At 44.6% G+C, this 23,791-nt stretch overlaps 1 protein-coding gene across 2 annotated transcripts in view; it reads left to right on the top strand.

Moving 5' to 3' along the window:
• The window catches only part of LOC135201418 (ubiquitin-conjugating enzyme E2 J1-like), a 101,626-nt gene that overhangs the window by 66,474 nt on the left and 11,361 nt on the right, over positions 1 to 23,791 (top strand). For both annotated transcript variants that reach the window (XM_064230326.1, XM_064230327.1), the window contains exons 3-4: positions 8,439 to 8,629; positions 8,893 to 9,019. In XM_064230326.1, the coding sequence (XP_064086396.1) occupies positions 8,439 to 8,629; positions 8,893 to 9,019 (318 nt within the window). The remainder of the gene's footprint in view (positions 1 to 8,438; positions 8,630 to 8,892; positions 9,020 to 23,791) is intronic.

Here is a 23,791-nt window from a genome sequence, read left to right as displayed (position 1 = left end):
GGCAGTTCAAGAGCAACTGTCATCTCTAGTGGGAGTTTTAGCGCCCCGTCGGAAGGACGTGACGCTTCCAATTAAGAAGTCTCGTCCTCTCTCACCTGCTCAACGAGAAGCGTCAGACAGACGTGAAGCTGCTAAACGTCTTACAGAAGCTTCGAGTTCGAGAGCGAGAACGGGGGCTTACGAGAGTTTCGTAACGCCAGAGAGACGTAAGGACGTCTTTGTTTTAGACGTGAAGCGTCATTGAAAGCGGATCTTAGACGTGACGTCCCGTCCAATATTGACGCCAAGTAGGACGCCTTTGGAGAGCGGAGCGTCTTCCAGGCGCGAAGCGTCATCAAGACGTCAGCAAGAGACGTCAGCCAGGACGCTTGGCGATCGGGAAGCGTCATACAAGCGGGAAGCGTCTTCTAAATTTCAAGAGAAGCCGGAGCTTGTGACGCCTTCCAAGACTATTAGAGCGGTAAAGAGGAAGGATTATCATTCCCTTAGCCCCTCTCCTATTAGGAGTTTGTCTCCTCCAGAAGAGGAACGTGCGGAAAGGAGAGCGGAGACTCATGTAGATCCCGAGTTGGAGGAAAACTCGGATGATGAATATCATGGAAGAGAGGGTCTGTCTAACTATAAGGTTTTGACTACCCTGCTTCTTGAGGAGTATGGAGACGAGTTGACTCCTGCCGCTCCTCCTTCTCCGCGCTCGCTCTTTTCCAGTGCTAAGACGAAGAAGCCTTCGTCTTTTCTCAAAATGAAACCCACCATTTCGATGAAGAGGGCATTACAATCCTTAGACTCATGGATGAAGTCTAAGAAAGACTTAGTGAGAACAGTCTTCTGCATGCCTCCAGCAAGATTAGCTGGGAAAAGAGGCATTTGGTATCAGACGGGAGAGAATATGGGTATTGCTCTCCCTTCTACAACGGAAGCAGATTTTTCGACCTTAGTTGACGCTTCACGTCGACAAAGTCTCAATTCAGCACGAATTACGTGGGGAATTTCGGAACTGGATCATCTCCTCAAGGGACTCTTTCATGTATTGGAAGTCTTCAACTTCTTAGATTGGTCCCTTGGGGTGATGTCCAAGAAAGCCCATGATTCGGAAGGAATCGAACCTGAAGCCCTGTTATGCATATTGTCTTGTATTGACAAAGCGGTACAGGATGGATCTTTTGAAATCTCCTCATTGTTTGGAGCAGGTCTTTTAAAGAAAAGGACTGTATATGGCGCCTTCTTAACAAAGGCAGTCTCTCATGCTCAGAGGGCAGCTCTACTGTATTCGCCTCTATCTGACTTTTTGTTCCCTTCTCAGTTAGTAAAGGACATTGCGCATTCTTTAACTGAGAAGGCGACTCAGGATCTTCTGACGCAGTCAGCAAGAAAGAAGAAACCTGTTTCTGCATCGGACAAGAAAGGACCTAGTACATCTGTGCAGCCCTTTCGAGGTGGTCCTTCCTCCAGACCTCCCACAAGAAGGAAGGCTCCGGAGAAGAGAGGTAGATCTGCCTTTCGTCCCTTTAAAAAGGGAAAATATGAAGGACCTAAAGTTAACTCTAGATTTGATCAAAGCGTTGGGATTGCTCGTGAACCTCGAGAAGTCTCAGCTGACCCCCAGACAGGACCTAGTCTATCTGGGGATTCGGATGGATTCTCGGGGTTTTCGAGTATTTCCTTCGCAAGAGAGAATCGCAAAAGGTTTGCGGATTGTCTCTCTCTTCTTAGGGAAGCAACATACGTCGGCGAGGGAATGGTTGAGCCTTCTAGGGACGCTTTCCTCGCTAGAACAGTTCTTCCCACTAGGAAGACTTCATTTACGTCCGCTTCAATTCTTCCTCAAGAAGTCTTGGAGCTGGAAAACCGGACAACTTTCGGACGTTTTTCCCATTCCAGTGGAGATTAAAGTCGCACCTAAGAGTGGTGATTGCCCCCTCTGGAAGAGAACAAAGTGATCTCTCTAAAAACACAGAACCCAGACCTAGTGTTGTACTCCGACGCGTCGGAGAAAGGTTGGGGAGCGACATTAGGCTCAGAAGAGGTGTCAGGCACCTGGGAACCAGCACAGGTGACTTGGCACATAAACTGCAAAGAGCTCTTCGCCGTACATCTGGCTTTGAAGAGCCTAGAACCTCTGGTGTCAAACAAGGTAGTGCAAGTGAACATGGACAACACCACCGCACTTGCCTACATTCGGAAACAGGGAGGGACGCACTCCTCGTTCCTTTACGAGCTGACGAGAGACCTATTACTTTGGACGTCTCACAGGAACATCTCCCTGCTGACAAGGTTCGTACAGGGAGTAAAGAATGTGAGGGCGGACAGGCTCAGCAGGAGGAACCAGGTCCTTCATACAGAATGGACACTACACGAGGAAGTGTGTCTCGATCTCTGGTCTCTGTGGGGGACTCCTCATGTGGATCTCTTCGCAACATTCCTTTCCAAAAGGCTCCCAGTTTTTTGCTCGGTCGTGGAAGATCCAAGAGCACTTATGGTAGACGCCTTCCTGCTAAATTGGTCTCGAGTAGACGTTTATGCTTTTCCCCCATTCAAAATCCTGGGGTTAGTAATGAAAAAGTTTGTGGCGTCAAAGGAGACGAGGATGACGTTAATAGCCCCCTTTTGGCCGGCCCAGGAATGGTTCACGGAGGTGGTAGAGTGGATCGTAGACTTTCCAAGATCCCTACCAAGAAGGACGGATCTTCTCAGACAACCACACTTCAAGAGTACCATCAAACCTCCCCGATCTCGCTCTGACTGCCTTTCGACTATCGAAAGACTTGTCAGAGCGAGAGGCTTTTCTCGCGAAGTGGCAAGCGCGATCGCGAGAGCACGCAGAACCTCCACTACGAAAGTATACCAATCGAAGTGGGAGGTATTTAGAAGGTGGTGTAGATCCAAGAAGTTGTCCTCCTCCACTACCTCTATAGCGGAAATTGCTGATTTCCTGCTATTCCTGAGAGAAAAAATCTCATCTAGCCGTATCCACAATAAAGGGATACAGAAGTATGCTCTCGGCTGTATTCAGGAACAGAGGATTAGATCTGGCAAATAATAAAGATCTCACGATCTCATAAGGTCTTTTGAGACTTCAAAGTCTAAGGAACCAGTACCTCCGAACTGGAACCTAGACGTAGTCCTCAAGTATCTGTTATCAGAAAGATTCGAACCGCCTCATCTGGCATCGTTTAGAGACATAACCAGAAAATGCCTATTCCTATTATCTTTAGCTACGGCAAAGAGGATTAGTGAATTACATGCTCTGCAGGATAAAGTAGGATTCAAGGGAGACTCGGCTATTTGCTCGTTTAAGACCCTGTTTTTAGCGAAAAACGAGAATCCCACGAATCCCTGGCCTAAGTCATTCGAAGTCAAAGGAATGTCGAGTCTCGTAGGGCAGAGAAGCAGAGAGGTCTCTATGCCCTGTTAGAGCTCTGAAGTTCTACCTTCAGAGAAAGCATCAGATGGGAGGCTCTAGACAAGGTCTTTGGTGCGCGGTAAAAGACCCCACAAGACTGATGTCCAAGAATGCGCTGGCATTCTTTGTAAGAAACGTCATTACAGACGCTCATAAGGTCTGTCCTGACGAACAGTTACAACTATTGAGAGTAAAAGCTCATGAAGTAAGAGCTGTAGCGACGTCTCTCTCGTTTTATAAGAATATGTCGCTTAAAAACATCATAGATACGACATTTTGGAGATGCAACTCAGTATTTGCATCTCATTACTTGAAAGACGTTCGTGTGACATATGAGAAGTGTTTTTCTCTAGGTCCTTTCGTATCGGCGGATGCGATTCTGGGTACGGGAGCGACAACAATCTTAAATGTATATACTTTTCTTCTTTTTGGATATGGTCTGGAGTCTCTTCGAACAATGGAGGACTTGGTTTAGCACGGGCGGCCGTCTATGTTGTTCAGTAAGAGACGCTTGTCATGTCCAATTAGATGAGTATAATTTTTTTTGAAAATTATGTATGTGTGTGTAGTGGTTTTGAGTTACGGTTGTTGTGACGAGTTCGGGGATAACTCGGAACAATCCTTAGTTCTAACATATGGTTAGGATCAGGTGGTCGGGATTGGTTGTGTGCTCCTTCATAAGGTGTATTGTCATATAAGTGGATCAGCACCCATTGACAAAGTCCTTTTAGGCTCTGCCGAGTAAGCGGATAAGACCCCATCGGCAGACCCACAAGAACTCTTGGCCATAGATCATATATCTCGCTAAGTTTCTTGAGGTGATGCAGACTACTGGGCAAACACCCACGAAGTCTACCACCTATCAGGTAGGAACCAAGGTTTTATTTATACCTACAACATATGTTGTTTACCTGTCTATTCCATATAGAAGCTGTCTCTTACCCTCCACCGAAGGGTGCCAATCAGCTATGTATATATCTGACAGGTAAGTTGATTGTATGAAAATGATATTGTTATGTTACAATAAAGTTTCATACATACTTACCTGGCAGATATATACAATTAAAGGCCCACCCCCCAGCCTCCCCGCAGGAGACAGGTGGAAGAGAGAAAATATGATAGAAAACGGGGATGGTTCCTAGTCCTGCCGCCCAGGGCAGGCCGGTAGATCACCTGACCTACCTGTAGCGAGTGGCGCGAAATTTGAATTTCTGTCGGGGACGACGGAGTCTTAGCTATGTATATATCTGCCAGGTAAGTATGTATGAAACTTTATTGTAACATAACAATATCATTTTGAGTTTTTTGGTTGTACGAAGGAGGTTGCAGGAGGCAGCTCCTTCTTTCGTATACTAATGTTAGTATTTGGTTAGGTGATCGGTTGTGCTTGAGGCTCCTTGCAATTGGTAGTGATAGGCTCTGGCATGTAAGCGGGTTGATCCCCATTGACCAGATCCTGCTTGGATTCTGCCAAGTAAGTGGACTCAGTTCCCATTGGTAGACCCAAAGAGTTCTTCAGCCATAGGTCACGCCCTCGCTGAGACTCTTTAGGCAACGCAGACTAATAGACAGTAACTATCAAGTCTTCTGCCTAAATCAGGTAAGAACCAGAGGTTTATATTATTTATTCCTTTAACATGTGTTGTCCCCACTTTCTAAGTAAGTATGTGTCTCTTTCCCTCCACCAAGGGTGTCAATCAGCTAAGTATATATCTGGCAGGGAAGTTCATGTACAAAAATGATAGTTAGTATACAATAAAGTTTTGTACATACTTACCTGGCAGATATATACGATTGATGGCCCGCCCAGCCTCCCCTCAGGAGACAGGTGGAAGAAAATAACCTGACAAGAAAGGGGGACTGGTTCTTACACCCGCCTCCCTGACCTACCTGTAGCGTGTGATGCGAGTTTTGAATTTTCTGTCGTGACGTCAGAGACCTAAGAGACCTAAGCTAAGTATATATCTGCCAGGTAAGTATGTACAAAACTTTATTGTATACTAACAATATCATTTCGTAATTCGTAAGGTGTGCGATTATACTTTTTTCACCCCGAATTATAAATGAATAACGGAAGACTTTGCCTGTTCCCTGCCCTGCCAGCTCTGCTTCCAAGGTAAATAGAAATGTCCTCCCTGATCCAGCCCACCAGAAGCAGTTCTTCAGGCAGTACAATCCCTGTGTTTTCATTACTGAAAGACGCTCCGCTTTCATTGCAACTCCAATTTTCTCACTGAACAGCAGTGAATTAGCAGTTTAGCTTTTTCAGTCCTCTGTAAACAACAGGGATTAAAGCTGTCTTCACAGGTTGGTGTCATCGACAGGACTTTTTCTATGTTCAGAATCTTTAGAGTTTGCTTCTCTCGATTCAACTGTGAAGACGTAGGTCCGCATTCACCCTAGTCTTTCACCAGCATATAGTGTTGTTTCTTCTTAGTTGAGATTCAACTACTACGAGAACTTCTGTCTTGCCATTAGGGACCTCGGTCTCTAGAAGGCAATTGGCTATTGTCTGATGTGCACATGCCTTGAGAGAATCATCATCTTGTCTCCCAACATCGGTGGTAAGCAAGATAGATAATTTGTATGGTTGTTCTCGGCATAACCCTCCAAAAGGCGAGTATCAAGTGACTACGTCTCGGATACATGACGGCTCACACTGAGCACAAGCAGGCAGCAGCTGTTGTAGAGTCTGAGACCGTCATGAGCTACGCTGTGGACTTTGTATTGGTTGATCCAGATCAGTCATTACTTTGTCCTATTGATGTGTTGCTGTACCCATAAAGGATCAACACCCACCATGGAGTGTCGCTGCGGACTGCCATTGCAGAAGTGTTTGATGATACGTCTTTCTCAGAGTATTAAGAGACCGTGAGAGACTTCTCTGCAGATGGATAGTCCAGTGGATGGGTACATTTCATCACTGAAGAATATGTCGGACAGGAAGATAGATAAGGTCTCATTGTGACCATATTTATCTTTCCCTTCGGGCCTGCCCACAGGTCCTTGGAACCTCATTTCCTTGGACCGGTGGTGGATGCTTGCAGGTTGTGTTTGCTTACCCGGTTCCTTCAAGAGGACAAGTTGCATCTCGCCTATGGTGTGCAGTTCTAGAGGTAAGAAGGATGCAAAAGTGACTGGCCTCTCCACCTTCCCCACCTCCACGTTCCAGGTATATTATACTTAGACTGTGCCCACCTTGTCCTTCCACTCCTCTCTTCGGGTTGAGGATAGGACTCGAACTTACACTGGCAGGTTGGGCGTTTGATGCAGTAAGCTTACACATAGAAGAGCTTCCTTTCTATGTTTCTTATCAGAATCATAGAAGCAATCCTGCTCTTTCCTCTAGCAAGGGGAGGAAGGAGACTGGCAATAATGCAAACCCTTCCCAGAACTTTGCATTATTGCCTCCGACTCTAAATATTCTTCACAGCCCATTTTCGGATGAGTTACGATTCCTCACTCATTTCGAAAAGGCCCAGAAGTCTGACTCTTGATCATGCAGCTCCTATACTCCAATCAAGTTGTCTGAGGCAGGGCACTCCTCCTTGCTCTTATGACCAGGAGTAGCCTAGGTGTGCAGAACTCCAGTCAGTTCTAGAGGCACACTCATATTCCTCCTACCAGTCAGTGAGTTTTCCTTATGTAAAGGACCGAGGGTTTGTATGTCGTGTAGGAACAAATCACAATTTTTGAAAGTAAATTGTATTTTTCCAAACTATACAAACCTGAGGTCCTTTACATATATGCCCACCTCATGCCACCCCTCAATCTGAACCTGGGCCAAAAGGCAAAGTGGAGTGTTTACATCCAGGCAGGCTGGCCCTCCAGGGCCCACCACCGTTACTAGGCCCTGTACTGAGCCCCCAAACAAAGCATCCCATGTTCTCTCGTGACCTATGCTTTATTGTTTGTTGTTTTTGTGCTTTTTTATTCAAGTGCAACAACTAAATAAGCCATCTTGGGGCCAAAGAAAATTCCAAGTGCTAGGCCTTCTGTAAAAAGGGCAAGAAACACTATAGAATTTAAGAAAGAACTCATAGCGAAGTGTTGAAGGATGTTGCATGGCGATCTCGGGGAGAAATTGCCTACAAGTGCTGCTGTTAGTAAATTTAAGGTCAGCAGAGGCTGGTTTGAAAATTTCAGAAAGTGAGTGGGCATACATAATGTGCCTATTTCAGGGATTATGAACATGTTTGCAAAGTGAAGTGATGTAAGAAATTTTGTGGAGAATTATCATCCCAACAAAGGAAGTTGTGATCCATGTCTCCAACACGTTCAGTGACAATGCCGTGTTTAACTTCCGTCTAATTTTAAAGAAACACCATAAACAGATGTCTCTGGACAGTTTTGTTTTGCGACTGTGGTTCAGTAACTCTCAAGCTGGTCCCAATGCCAGTAACAATTGAAGAGTGGAAGTAACCTTAGATAGTGCCAGTAAAAAATGAAGAGAAGTAACCCTAGGTAGGTCCCTCTCCTCCTCCCTCTCCCCTCCTCTCCACCTTCCATATGCTAACAAATGTTTTCCCTAAAGGTAGGAGTGATGTTAAATGTTCATTTATTCATTTCATTAGTAATTTATATTTATTTCTCATTGTTTTCTATAGGTAAAACTGTTTATTCCCTATAAAATGTATTTTTGGTTGCCTGGAACGCATTAATTGTATTTACATTATTCCTTATGAGAATCATTGTTTTGGACTTTGTGGGAGGTTCTGGAATGGATAATGTACGAAAACCAAGGTTCCACTGTATATTAGCTGTTGTAGTTGTAAATGTGTTACAGGTCCTTATATTTATAGTAATTATAGTTGTAAGTAAGTAGAGAGCTTAAGAGTAAGGGTAAAGCACTTTTTATAAATTTTTGCGTTTTGCCTTATTGATGAATATTACTTGTTATGCCTTAATGCGTTGGATAGGTTAAGCTTTTGTGGGTGTTTTATCATAGTAAAGTCATCGTTTTCCTAATAGGTTTTGAATAGTAATTCTTACAGTTTCAGTTTTCCTGTGTAAGTAATACTGTCTTTGTACACAGCCAAATGGAAGGTTTGAGACCAACAAGAAAATATGTCTCAGCATATCTGGGCATCATCCAGAAACCTGGCAACCATCTTGGAGTATCCGCACTGCGCTTCTAGCCATCATTGGTTTTATGCCGACTCCTGCTAATGGTACAATTGGCTCTCTGGACTACACTGCTCAAGAGCGAGCTAAACTTGCTAAAAAGTTAGTACAGTCTGATTATAAAGTTATTGGGAACCTTATTTTTTTGGAAGTTTCTTTTTTCTAGTATTACAATAAGGGTTTGATGTAATTTTTTGGTGACATTCACAAAAAAGACTGGATGGCCAAAATTAGTTTTGTAGATATACCTCAGGTTACACTTACATGACCTCCGGTAGCTATTATGTACATAAATAATTTTATTGTCCTGCTGTCTTGTTTAGTAATGACATATTTTAAATTACCATTTTGCTTCCACCTATTAGGTCCCAGGAGTTTGAATGTGCTGAATGTGGTTGTGTTGCTAAGTTATTAAAAGAGAGAACCGGTGACAACAAAGACTTCCAACAAGAAGCACGGGAAGTGATGGGGCAAGTGTCGGTTACAGCAAAGGTAAGGGCTGAAAACTTACTGTATTCACAGTTGTTATTGCAGGTTATTTTCAAATATTATTTAAATATTATTTGATAACTTCAACTGAAGAAAAATTTATTTATTAGAATTATTGTGTGATGTATGACAACTTTTATTTTAGTGTACAGTAGATCCCCTGTATGCATGGGGAATGGGTACCAGAAAACCTCGTTCCCAATAGTGAAAATCCGTGAATAAAAAAAATCCCTCTGAAAATGCTTAGAACTGCCGATTTTGACAGTAAAAGAAAAAATGCTTATACGTACTAGGGATATGCCCAAGTATCAGTATTGGTGGTATCGGCTAGTTTTTTTATATCGGTATCGGTGAATTTTGGCCCATACCAGCCGATACTTTTGTCCTCAGTATAGGAATCTAAAATCCTTCTAGGCTGGCATATTAATTTTCTGTACCACTTTTCATTTCTAGGATTAATATATTGAAAATTATCTTTAATGAAATTATAATTTTAACTTAGTTCAGATGGTCAAAGTCCAGTATGAGCTGGAACTTGCAAAGGGATTTGAGCATTTTTGAGTTGAATGTTTTGTTGATGTATACTGAGAAACAAACTCAGGTCCTTTTGTAATTTTACTTTGTTCATACGCAAACAAACCTTCGGTCTTTCCAATAGGATCATTTCTAGCACCTAGCTGGATCCGGTTAAAAAACAGTTGAAAGCAGGGAATCTTGTGATATCTGGCAACGCATACGTAGATCGGGTGAAGAGTGGCTTTGGCAGCGACTGATCCCCACATCACGTGCAGCTGGTGCTGTTTTAATTTTTGTACTATAACGAATCCTTGCACAGAATGCCGGGCATGGCCTAAAGAGCAGTCGAAGTCGTTTTATAGGAAGAGAGAGCATCAGAGGGTTTGAACTCTACCTTCATGGGAAGGTTTTTCGCCTCCTCCCGATGCTTCATCTCCTGCAGTATTCACCCCCCATCGTAGCGTTGTTCCCGTCTCCTTCCTTTTCTTCCTTTGATTCGTCGCTGGAAGTATTGGGAGGCCACCAGGCACGTTTGTAATGTCGCCTCTTCTTCTTCGGGAGTTAATTTGATTCCCGTGAAGGGGGAGGCATTTTCATCATTCTCATTAATTCCAGAGTCGGAGGTGTCCAAGATGGAGGGGTTGCTAGCGCACTTTATGCACTTTATAGAGCCTCGCTACCCCCCTCCTCAGGCTGGCCAGGCCATCCCCCCTCCTCCCGGCCTCGTCTTTGTGGGTAGCCCAGGTCAGCTATCTTTTATCACTCCGCAAGTGACTGCTGCCGCTTCTTTGAGTCGGAGGGAAGCTGTGGTGTCAGCCCCGTTGATGACCTCATGGGATCCGTCGTTGTGTATTCCTCCGCCAGTGGTGTCTGATTCCCCTTCACACCGCGGGGAAGCCGTGATGTCATCACCACTTGTGACGTCACTCCCATCAATGATGTCACTCCCAGTCATCTCCTCTGCACTGCCTCTCTCAGCCATGACGTCGTCCCTGCCACCCAGTTCGCTACATCTCCCTTCTATGTCATTGGAGTAAGAGGTTGGACCCTGTTTTGGATGATAGTTGGCTGCCTTGTCTGTTGGGAGGACTGGTAGGAAACGTGTTGCTTCGTCCCTGCCTCCTGCGAAGAGATCACATAAGAAACCAGTGCTGTCATCCTATCCCTCTTTCCCCTTTACGCCATGTTGGTGTATCAATTGTTGGAAGGCTAAGGACTTTGCTTTTTCTTTACCTACGAGGGAGGAACAACGCAGACGTGTTCTCGAGTGTTGGTATTTCAGAGAGTGTTAGTGTACCTTCCCTTGTGCAATCTGCAGTGGCTGCTTCGTCCTCTGCATCGATTCATGGGCGTGTTGCAACCTCCCCCCTCCGTGCACATCATGAGCGTGTTGCAACCTCCCCCGTCCATGCACATCGCGAGTGTGTTGCAACCTCCCCTGTCCGTGCACATGATGCAAGGGCTCCTTCTTCTCCAAGGCCTATTCGTCGGCATAAGGATCTCAAGGCGCCTGTCAAGAGGTCAAAGGTGGTGAGCGCGGAGTTAGTGAAGCATGTCTGCCATGGCTGTGACCATTCACAGACATGTTAATGAGTCATATGTTGGAGGAGTACGTAGTGATGTTCCTAGTGTCATAGTGGGTTCGTCTCGGGAGCTGACGCGTGGACCCAGCCCAGACAGGTTAGTTGGGGTTTCGGGCTATTTTACTGCTGATCCTACCGTTAATTTTAATGGGGAAGGAGGAGGGAGACACGCAAGAGTTTTTGTCTTCCTTTTCGGAAGTTGTTGATCTCATTCGTGGGTTCAACAATTTGGAAAGTAGGACTCGGCCTCGGTCGTCTTACACTCCTCCTTGCTTGGAAGCCTTGGTGGGAGCTACACAGGATCCCAAATCATCTCTTCAGCTTCCTTTGTTGGGGCACGTCCAGTCGGTTTTGCATAAGGTTAACGCCTCCGTTTCGGACTGGGACGGTTCACTTCGCTCTAGGGACTCTGCCAAGCTACTACCTCCGCCTCTCACAAGCCATAGGAAGTACTATGCTACGAACTCTGCCAAGCTACTACCTCCGCCTCTCATAAGCCATAGGAAGTACTATGCTACGAACTCTAAATTTTTTATGTCATGCCATCTTAACCTAGATGTCATTCACCTGAAGCCGGGATTGACTTTGGAGCAGGTGAGGTCGGTGGCTCCATCCTTGTCTCCGCAAAATGCCTCGGCATTGGAATCTATGGCAATCTCCATGTTGCAGACGGTTTCTTGGCTGGACTTCTGGTCTGTGATCATTGCCAAGATAGCTTCTGACAGGTCCCCGGAAGGGTTGGTGAGCGCATCCTCGCTTGCCAGTCTGTTGCAGTCCGGGGGCAAGGCGTTTTCTTATATGGCTCACCTCAGTACTAATTTATGGGCTAAACTTCATCTGATTAGAAGGGACACGGCTTTGTCTAGGATGGAGAGATCGTTGACATGGAGTCCTTGCTGGCATTGAGGAACGGAGATCTGTTAAAGTCCCAAAATTTGTTTCCTCGGACAGAGCTCAAGAATGCGATAGACAGGTGCCGGGCTGACACCAAAGACAGACTGGTGCATCAGGCCATATCTAAGTCGGAGTCTCGTCCGAGGAGACGTCTGGCTCCTCATCCTCCCCTGTCCAGCAGCAGTCAAGGAGATCGTTGCCTGGTAGACCGTCGAGGAATTCAAGTTTGGCAGGGCCTTCCCGTTCAATTCAGCCTAGGTTAGAGGATCAACGCCCCTTTTGCTCTCATTCCTTTAAGCCAGGAAGGGGCCCAAGGGGCAAAGGAAAAGGGGGCTGTCAGTAGGTTAGGCGCCTCTCCCTCTCCTTCTCCACGGGTGGGCGGGTGCCTGGTGGGCCATTGGGCCAAGTGGCAGAGTTATGGGGCGGAGAAGTGGGTGGTAGATGTCCATCGGGTGGGGTACCTACTGCCGTTCGACTTCTCTCCTCCTCTGTTGGACAAACCGCAGCTCAGGAAGGCATATCCTCCAGATTCTCAGAAGTTCTTGGCTCTTCGGGAGAAAGTGCAGAAGATGCTGGACAAGGATGCGATAGAGGAAGTGGTGCGTCCATCTCCGGGGTTTTACAGTCACATCTCCTTGGTGCCCATGGCGTTGGGAGGATGTAAGCCTGTGATCGACTTATCCACCTTGAATCACTTCATCAGGAAGACACGGTTCAAGATGAAGACCCCGTGTTCGGTGTTGGCAGCCGTGAGGGAAGGAGACTTCATGCTGTCGATAGACTTAAGGGACGCATACTTCTCAATCCCTGCTCATCCGACATCCAGGAAGTTCCTTCACTTCTCTTTTGGGGACAAAGTCTTTGAGTTCAAAGTCTTGTGCTTCAGGCTGACAACAGCTCCTTAAGTGTTCACAAGGGTCTTCTCTCTTGTGTCAAGTTGGGCCCATGCTCAGGGGATCCGTTTGCTGAGGTACCTCAACGATTGGTTAGTCTTGGCAGTTTCCAGGGAAAAGCTGCTGCAGGACAGGGATCGTCTACTTCGGTTCTGTCTGGAACTGGGCATCATAGCCAACCAGGAAAAGTCAAACCTCGTATCCAGTCAAAGGATTCTCTACCTGGGCATGGTCATTGATGCGACAGTGGTAAAAGTTTTCCCGTCGAATCAGAGATTGGAGAAGTTGCAGATGGTGGTGTGCGACTTCCTGTCGGAATCACATCAGTCAGCTCATCAGTGGCAGGTTCTTCTGGGAGTGTTATCTTCCTTGGAGAAGCTGGTCCCTCGTGGGCGTCTTCAGCTTCGGTCTCTGCAACGGAGACTGGGAGAATTCTGGTCTCTGGCGAGGGACTCACCCCTGTTAATGGTTCCTCTGTCTCTGGAAGTGAGAGAAGACCTTCGTTGGTGGTTGGATGACCAAAATCTTTTGAAGGGTGTCCCTCTGCGTTCTCTTCCACCAGACTTCCTTCTATTCTCAGACGCCTCCCTCTCAGGTTGGGGGGCTCATTTAGGTGGCCTCATCGCTTCAGGCATTTGGAGTTTGGAGGACAAGCAGCCTTCCTGGGTCTGAAGGAGTTTCGGGAGAAGGTTGAAGGTCATTCTGTCGTTATCATGTCGGACAACTCCACGGTGGTAGCCTATGTGAACAAACAGGGAGGCCTGGTTTCTCGTCAACTTCATGCCTTGACCGTCGAGGTTCACCAGTGGGCGGTCAGCAATTTGGTAGAGCTCTCAGCCAGGTATATCCCAGGCAAACAGAATGTGGTCGCAGACAAACTCAGTCGTCGGGATCAGATCCTAGGCACAGAGTGGTCCCTTCATCAAGTGGTAACAGACAAGCTTTTTCAGGTTTGGGGGAGACCTATGCTGGACCTTTTTTGTGACTCGCTCAAACAGGAAGCTGGTGATATTCTGGTCAGTGGTCCTAGATCCTTTTGCATTGGCAGAGGACGCATTCCAACATTCCTGGGACAACCTGGAGGTGTATGCCTTCGCTCCGTTTTGTTTGACCCGTCAAGTTCTGAAGAGGCTAATGAGTTCACAGGGTCTCAGGCAGAATGGTTCCCAGATCTGCTGTCGTTGTCAGAGGTTCCAAGGGAGATTCCCCCTTGGCAGCATTTTCTGTGTCAGCCCCAGGCTCCACCAGTCAGTAGAATCCCTGTCTCTTCACGGTTGGAGGCTATCAAGTATCTCCTCCGAGCGAGAGGCTTTTCTCAGAGAACAGCAGGGCATATGTCCAGCAGTCTCAGAAAGTTGACCTCCGCAGTTTACTAAGGCAAATGGGCGATCTACTGTGATTGGTGTCGTAAACGGGGTTTTTCTCCATTTGCAACCTCTATTCAGCAAATAGCAGACTTTTTAACCTTCCTCAGAGACAAGAAACGTTTGTCCATTTCTGTCATTAGAGGCTACAGGGCGGCCCTGAGTTTGGTGTTACGCCTTAAAGGTATTGACATCGCTTCCTGGGAACTTTCCTGGCTAGTTAAGGGGTTTGAGCTGTTGAGTTCACCTAGAGAGCTCAAGCCTCTGACATGGGATGTTTCCTTGGTTCTCAAGAGCTTCACTAAGAGTCCATATGAGCCCTTGCGTCGCTCATCTGACAGGAACTTGACGCTCAAGACAGTTTTTCTTCTGGCCTTGGCATCATCCAAGAGAGTAGGAGAGCTCCACGGTGAGCTATGAGGTGAAGCACACCAGAGGTTGGGGGTCGGTGTCCTTCGAATTTGTCCAGGAATTCGTGGCCAAAACCCAAAATCCCTCTGTGCACGATGACAGGTTCACTTCGTTTTCCATTCCATCACTGAATGACTTTGTGGGTGGTGATGCTCAAGAGCTTTTTTTGTGCCCTGTCTGGGCCCTGTGTTGCTATCTTTAAAGGACTCGGCACCTTAGACCAGGCTGCCGCAGACTTTTTATTAGCACAGGCCGTACAAAGAAAGAGGTGTCTTAAGAATACTATCTCTTTTTGGATATGGGAAATCATCAGACAGGCATACTTGACTCTTGATGATTCCACCACCACGTCTGTGCAGGCTAGAGCGTATGACGTTAGGGGTATTGGTCCCTCTTTGGCTTTCAAAAAGATCTTGGCTGTACGTAGACTGCTGAGCGCTGGTACTCTGTTACGCCAGTCCACGTTCACCCCTTTCTATCTTAAGGATGTTGCCGACAGATCTGCAGACACGTTTTCCCTTGGTCCTGTGGTGGCTGCCTAACAGGTTGTGTAACTCATAGTTGCCCTTAACAGGCCCTTGTGTATCTTACCTAAGATGATTGTGTGGATGAGAGAATGAGTGAGTTGGCTGCTCTCCTTTCTCTTGTACCTTTCCTTCTTCCTTCGAGCGGGTTAAGGAATAGACACGTCATTCACTGGACTGGTCTGATACAGGTGAGTAAGGTAGTCATACTGATAGTGTGGTCACTTAATATACAAATATCAAACCCTCTATTCGGTAGCATATACTCCACTCCTTAGCAAGGAGGAGTTGGGAGTAGTACAAACTCTTGTGTATTGGTGTGCTTTTGGACAGTCAAAGTTTCTCTTTTGTTCCCTATACAATGGTTCACCCATATATCATTGTACGTCACTCAGGGTCTGAGTGGTTAGATATCAATTTATCTAGCTTCTCAATGGGCTTCAGTCCCTTTCCAGAAGTCATTTCTTCTGGAAGCTGGACTGGTGGGTAGGCCCCCAGCCAGTCTAGAATGTCTTGTACCTCCCTCCAAGTATGAGTCTATCTTATTGTTAACCCCTTCGCCACTGGCCTGCTACATTGCTGCTAATGCTTGCATACCGCATGAGACCCCCTGTCGACCGCGAGTATCAATCATTACTTGCTCCCACTAAATTTTATGTTATTCATATTTTTCCTTCATATTCTTATGTGAAAACATTGTGTGTATGGATATCAATGAATATTTTTTACCCCATTGTCAAAAAATTACAAAAAATATAGTAAGAATATCGGAAAAAATAGGAATATTTAGTAGAAAAAGTAATTGCAGAAGTAGGAACTGTTATAAAGTAGTAGAAATAGCAGTAAAGTAATAGAAATAAAGTAGCAGAAAAAGTAGTAAAGTAGTAGTAAAATAGTAGTAGTGGTAATAGCAGTACTAGTTTTCTTACTGAAACAGTTATTCCTAGGTTTCATACAGAAACAGCATATACATCAATGAATGTTTAGGCAGCTGGTAATAATAATAATAATAATAAAACAGTAATAATAGTAATAATAATAATAATAATGATAAAAAAAGCAACAGCATCTCGTGACCAATACGTATATACATATGGGGCAGTTTATTCACCCCCATTATCATCTGCAAGCTATAAAAAACACATCTCATCACAAGTAACAGGCCTCCATAGAAGTCCTTTCACCTTACGCTTTCCTGTTGAATGAAAGTACTACTCTGCCCGAGCATTCATCCATTCACACAATTTGTCAATTACCATCACCACAAAAAAAAAAGAAAAAAGGAAAAAAAAAATGCATCACGTAAGCAGATGAAATCTGGTGTATAAGCAGGAATCCCATTGCCACCCTCCGTGAATCGGGGGGGGTGGGTCTGGGCGCAAGTCACAAGATGGATCAGTTATGAACTGCCAGCCTTCATCGACAAGAGGTTCAATGTCTTCCAAACACTCGTTGTCACTGTCAACCTCTAAAAAATTATCACTATAATCATCATCTGATAGATTTGGCAGGTACTCAGACCCTGACTCTGAAACACTATCATCTGACATGATACTGAAAAAAACAAAAACATAAAATAACTGCAATCAAAAGGGGAAAAAGATTTGGAATTCAAATCTACATGGTTTACGGACAAAATCGTAATCATCCTTCTCAGATAATAGCCTGAGGCGCACTGGTATATGTTGGCCAGTACCCCTCCTAATATCCCATATGAAAATGACGTCACGACGTCCATCGGACGCTCATTGGTTAGAATGAATTGTGGGTGGAGCTTCAGCACCTCTCTCGTACACAATACTGTGTCTGGAAACCATCCAAGCTAAAGAAAACGCTTTGCTTTTCGAGGAGGGATGAAAGACGTACACGCGTACGTCCCGGTCTTTTATTACTGTACCGTAAAAGACGTACATGTGTACGTCCCAGTGCTGAAGGGGTTAAGACCAAAGGTTTGTTCATGTATGAACAAATGACAAATTTTCTAAGACAATTTGTATTTTTCATAGCTACAAACCTGAGGTCTTAACATAATACTGCCCACCTCTAGCTGCCCCTCTGTGTGTTAAGACATCCTGAGTTGGGAAAGACTGACGCAGTGGTGTAGGTGAGTGGTCTTTGACCACTCTTCACCTGATCTACGCATGCGTTGCCAGATATCACAAGATTCCTTGCTTTCATCTTTTTTCTAACTGGATCCAGTGAGGCGCTAGAAATGATCCTATTGTTAAGACCTTAGGTTTGTAGCTATGAAAAATACAAATTGTCATAGAAAATTTGTCCTTTTGTTTGCGATTACTTAATAAAAACAATATTATGTATTATAATGAGGCAAAAGATTAACCCCCTCCATTATCAGAACATTTTATAATCTAATTAAATGAGTCTGTTAACTGTTTCTAGCGAAAATATCACCCCATGAATTCGAGTAAGCGCTACATACCTAAATTGTTAAAAGTCTTCTAATGGTAGCCATAATATAAGCCAGACTGTATCCAGTAATAAAGGGATTAGATACAAAATAGTTATACTTTGTTCTTTCTCAATGAAATTTGTGTCTTTGAAATTGTTTATGCAACCCTATTATATGACCTTTCAACTTTTAAACCTTTAATATACAATAACCAGAGAACAAGAATGATTTTGGTAACAATATATATTCTCCTAAATAACAGTAATACGGAGGTAACAGCCTGTTGGGTTTTGTCTTGGCTTACATATGAAATAAGCTTTTTAAATATTTTCATGGTGATTAAAATGAAATATTCTCGTTTACTGTTGTGTGCTAATCGTACTTAGAATAAACTAGATTTGTAATAAATAAACTGTATAGTAAGAATAAACTAAACTTTTAATAAAAAAAAGCAGTACAGTAAATCAAGCCAAGCAAGAAAAAAATTGAAGCAAATACGTATGCACACATTCATTCGAAGGTGTTTTGAACTTTCGTAATTTTAGTATGTTGGTGATAAGCTCATTCATATTTCATTAAGGATATGTTCAGTACTTAGAGTTTACATTGGTAAAAAAACGAATCGGCAGGAAACGGCTGTTTTGTGATTATGAGGGATTTTACTTTTAACATTGTTAGTTTACGTTTGTACTAACCCATTTGGATTTCCAGCTCCCTAAAAGTTAATCCCATATTTAAAGACCTCAGGTTCATGTGTTGTCAAACATGCAAATTACTTTTAAAGATTAGTCATTTAAAAAATTATAATTATTATTCCAGTCATACATTCGTTCCTTTTAGCAATTAAAAAATTATTTTCCTAATGCTTTCAATAGTAGGCCAAATCAGCTGATTCTGAGAATCACTTTATTTCCAGAGGCGGGAGAATTTTTTTTGTTCTTATACATACTACAATGATAATATATGTCAATATGATAATACAGCATACAGTGGACCCCTTGTATTCACAGGGGATGCGTACCAGGCCTTTCCTCCCCTGCGCAAACAGCTAGAATCCATGAATACTTAGAACCCTTATAAAAACACTTAAAACTGCTTACGTATTTTGTTAGTTCAAACTCAAGAAAAACCCGCCAAAAAAGCTTATACCTGGTTTTTTAAAGTTTTATCACAGAGTGCATTCAATCATGAAACTGATATGAAAATTCAGTAATTTGTGGATCTTTCTCATAGAAAAATACCATAAATACGCGATGGAAGCTGCTGGATAAAAATACACTAATGGTCACAAAACCATGATGAGCTGTGGGTATAGTGTAGGCTTGGCTACCATACATGTATAGATTATATTGTATACTGTAGTGTAGGCTAGCCTAATTTCAAGTTACACTTTTTAAGAAACAGTGTTTATGTAACCTAACTCCATCATAAATGGGGAAATACCTGTATGTGTAAGATAGATTTAACATAGCAAGGAATGCAAAAATAGGAAAATAATGAAAATAGCAAAAGCTGATATTCTAACTTTCGAGTTATTCCATCTGTCACACTGTAGTTTACTATGTAATTTGTATTTGCATCAATGATGTTTAACAAGTTTACACAACACCATCTTGGTTAAGTCACACAATCTCCTGCTTAGACCTTTTTTTATTTTTGGGAAAAGACAGATGTGTTTCAAAACTGATAGTGCTTGAAGATAAACTTATCACTAAGGCTCCTCTCAGAAGAAAAGCATCTAGCTTAAGGAACTTAGATGGCATAAGGCCAGGGCTGAATCCTATAGTTTTGAAGACATGTTTTAACATTGCCCATAAAGATTTTAGATTTGAATTTTACTATACTTTCTCTTTGGAGTAGTAGAAGATTGCATGTTATCGCTGCCTATGCTCACAGATGTTATCTTTGTTTAACTTCTAATGATCTTTGTTTAACTTCTAATGATATTTACTTGTGGTTAAAATGCTACATCAAGGTAAAAACACTGAAGATTGTAAACATAAGGAAGTACAATTGCTTTATTATCTTTTTAGAGAGGAGGGTTGTATTACTTGGCCTGGATTTATTTTGAAAAAATTAAGCTTCAAAATAAAAATAGAGGTTAGGATTTCTGTGACCACTGTAGGGAATACATAGTGTACATACTACTTTAAGAGGTGGTGAGGTGGTTTGAGTTTGAAGACCAAGCAAGACAGTAAATTCCAATTCAACTGGTAATATCAGAAATGGATAATTAAGAATGGGTTGATCAGTTAATTAGACTTCTAATATTTGAACCAGCAATAATTGAGAATAGGTTGAGCAGTTAATCAATCACCTCTTCTAAAGGTTATCTGCTTTGGTATTAGAAGTTGAATGACTAAACATTTTGTTTAATGTATGACACTTACCTGGCAGGTATATATATAGCTATATTCTCTGTTCCACCTGGCAGAAATTTTCAAAACTCGCGGCAATCGCTAGTAACCTATTAGTAGTTCAGGCAACCACCACCCCGTTACCGTGGCGCTAGCGCTAGGAACCGTTCCCAATTGGGCCAGATTTTCTCTGCCAGCCGAACCGGCAACATTGTTTGGTGGTTCCCCTGCTAGAATTTTCATTCTCGTTGCTGACTGATCTTGGATTTTGGTATTGTACTCGGAAACGTTAGCTTGGCATTCGCTTTGGATTGTTCTTTAAGATGTCTGACTCTGGAAGTATGTTTAGAGTGTGTGTAAAAGAGGGGTGTAAGGTAAGACTGCCGAAAGCTTCGGTCGACCCTCATACAGTTTGTAAGAAATGTAGGGAGAAGGTGTGTACTTGGGAAAATAGATGCATTGAATGTGAGAATTTATCAGAGAAGGAATGGAAGGTCTTTATGAAATACGTTGAGAGACTGGAGAAAGATCGTGTAAGGAGATCTGTTTCTCGTAGTGAGAAGTCAAATTCTTCGAGTAAAAGGAGTGATTGTATTTCCTCTCCAGCTCCTTCTAATGTAGAATTGGTAGTTCCTTCTCCCCAGGTATCTCCTGCGCCCGCTGCTGTATCGGAGGAGACGAACGATACAAATATTGTGAAAGTGTTCGCTGCCCTTGCGTCCATGGGCGACCAGATACAGCGACTTACAGACAAGGTTAGTGCTTTCGATGTCAGTGAAAGTGTAGTGGAGGGGCGTCTGATCGTCTCTCTCGTGCTCCTAGACCTAGACCTCTGTCAAGCTCCCAGACCCAAGGGAGAAGGCATGTCGACAGTCGAAGGGAGGCGAGAGAGGTTTTGACACGGTCAGGCGTCCCTTCGAACAGTCCTGTTGCAAGTTCCCAGGCTGTTGCAGTTCGCCGCAGAAAAGGCGTAACTGGGAAGTGTGCGTCCTCGGAAGGTTCGACTTCCGAGCGAGAACGTCGGTATGCAGTGGTGTCTCGCCCACAAAGCAGGACGTTTTCAGGACATCAACTGCTTCTCGAGAGACAGGTGCAAGATAGTGAGCTTGGATAGTCCTGAGGGTGTCATCCTCGGAAGACGGGGAAGCAGTACCGATCAAGAGGAAAAGGATTTTTCGTGCTAGAGAGGACGCAAATCGCACTGGCGATATACGTCCGTCTCGGCATGGTATTGCCTTGGGAGAATCGCCTCCATCTTCTTATGGATCCTCCCCTCGTATTTCTCCGTCGGGTAGAGTACAAGATCGCTCTCCTTTAGGTCGCAGTCCAGCTCGTAATCCTCATCCTTCGTCGTCTACCATTCAGGAGGATGGTACGAAGCATTTCTTACGGGAAATGCAGTCCAAGTTGGCAGTGTTGGTGAAGTCTTGGGATGCGCCTGAACAAGCATCTTCGAGGCGTAAGGACGATTTCCTTCCCAATTAAGTCTTCGAAAAGGGAAGACAAGGACGCGTTCGCCGAGGGAACGCAGGGCGCACTGGCGCTAGGAGGAAAATAGTGTCGGAAGAAGCAGGACGCAAACGTCAGGACGCGGGACCAATGGTGGACGCAGAACGCAGGCGGCAGGAAGCAGGCGTGTCTACGATGGACGCAGGACGCAGGCGGCAGGACATCGAGAGGCGGGCAGGACGCAGACGCATCGGTAGCCGCAGGACGCAGGCGGCAAGACATCGAGAGGCGGCAGGACGCCGATGCCTCGCGAGCCGCAGGACGCAGGCGGCAGGACGCTAGTCCGTCAACGAAGCGTCAATACGACGACGACTTGCAAGATATTTCTTCAGCAGAAGAAGAGTTGGAAGTAATTGAAGAAAAGAATACAGAACCTTCTTCAGATTATAAGGTTCTGACTTCACGTCTTATTGCTGTTTTTGAGGGGGAATTTAAACCGACAGCTCCGTTATCCCCCTTATCACAGTTTTCCAAGACTAGGACTCCAAAGAAGTCCTCCTTCCTGAAAATGACGATGTCAATTTCGGCAAAGAAGGCCCTTCAACGGGTGAATGACTGGATGAAGGACAAGAAAGAAGCGGGAAAATACTCGTTTGTTTTTCCTCCAGCTAAGTTAGCTTCTAAATCAGGAGTATGGTACGCTACTGGAGAAAGTCTAGGCCTGGGAGTACCTGCCTCCTCCCAGGGGGACTTCTCCAGTATAGTGGACAGCTCACGCAGACAGGCGTTACAGTCGGCCAAGGTCTGGTGGATGTCCTCGGAATTTGACCATCTATTTAAAGGGATTTTAGGACTTTCGAAGTCTTTAATTTCTTGGATTGGTCTTTGGGAGCGCTAGCGAATTCCATAGGAGAAGAGGATTCGCAGGACTTAGAGACAGCTAAGAGCATTATGTCCTGCATGGATAAGGCTCTTAGAGACGGAACTAATGAGCTGGCTTCGTTATTCACAGCAGGAGTGCTTAGAAGAGATCGCTGTTGTGTTCGTTCGCCTCAAAAGGAGTTTCTAACTCTCAGAAATCGGAGTTACTGTTCTCTCCCCTTTCGAAACAGCGTGTTTCCTTCAGAGGTGATTAGGGATATAGCTCTATCCCTTTCGCAGAAAAGCCACTCAAGATCTTCTTTCGTCTTCGGTTAAGAAGTTCTTACCAACCAAGTTGGTGAAGAAGACGCCAAAGGAGACTAGACCGTCGCAACAGCCCTTTCGAGGAAGAACTTTCGCTCGACCCGCATTTAGGGGTAAGAGAGTACCCGCGAAAAGAGGAGCCAAGACCCCCTCTAAAGAATGAGAACTCGGTCCTCCAGACGACAGTGGGAGCCAGACTTTCAAGGTTTTGGGAAGTTTGGCAACAAATGAAGGCAGATCCCTGGGCTGTCAACGTAGCTCGGGAAGGATACAAGATTCCTTTCGTGAAAAGACCTCCTCTCGCAACATCTCCGAGAGCCCTCGGGGCAAATTACAACGATTTAGAGAAGAAAGCGGCTCTGTGGGAGCAGGTAGCTTCCATGCTAGAGAAAGGAGCAATAGAACCTGTTCTGGATCACGAATCTCCGGGATTTTACAACCGTCTGTTCCTGGTTGCAAAGTCCTCGGGAGGTTGGAGGCCAGTGCTGGACGTAAGTCAACTGAATCTTTTCGTAGAAAGACCAAGTTCACTATGGAGACGAACGATTCAGTACTGGCAGCGGTACGTCCAGGGACTGGATGGCGACTCTGGACTTACAAGACGCATACTTTCATATTCCGATTCATCCAGGAAGCAGGAAGTATCTAAGGTTTGTGATTCAGGACAGGGTCTTTCAGTTCAAGGCCCTGCTTCGGCCTTTGCACAGCCCCTCAAGTTTTCACGAGGATGATGTCCAATGTGGCGAGATGGCTACATTTAAGAGGGATCAGAGTGTCTTTGTATCTGGACGACTGGTTGATAAGATCCCAGTCGAGAAGTCAATGTCTGGAGGACGTAAGTCAAACATTGGACTTAGCAAAAGACCTAGGTCTGGTAGTGAAATATGGGAAAAGTCCCATTTGGAGCCCAAACAACAGATAGTTTATTTGGGGATTCAGATATCGGCAGTGACTTTTCGGGCTTTTCCGTCCCCCGAAAGGCAAGCCCAATGCATTCAGAAGGTGCAGGATTTTCTAAAGAAAGACCGATGCTCTGCAAGAGAGTGGATGAGTCTACTGGGCACACTCTCTTCACTAGAGAGGTTCATTTCTTTAGGAAGACTGCACATGAGACCTCTTCAGTTTTTCCTGAAGGATTCATGGCCAAGAAAATCGCAACCGGATTCCTTCCAGTTTCTAATTCCGACCG

This window comes from Macrobrachium nipponense, chromosome 28 (assembly GCF_015104395.2).
Source record: "Macrobrachium nipponense isolate FS-2020 chromosome 28, ASM1510439v2, whole genome shotgun sequence".
In the NCBI taxonomy this organism is placed as follows: Eukaryota; Metazoa; Arthropoda; class Malacostraca; order Decapoda; family Palaemonidae; genus Macrobrachium; species Macrobrachium nipponense.
Note: the sequence above shows the minus strand (reverse complement) of the source record. Positions and strands in the feature narration are given on the sequence as shown.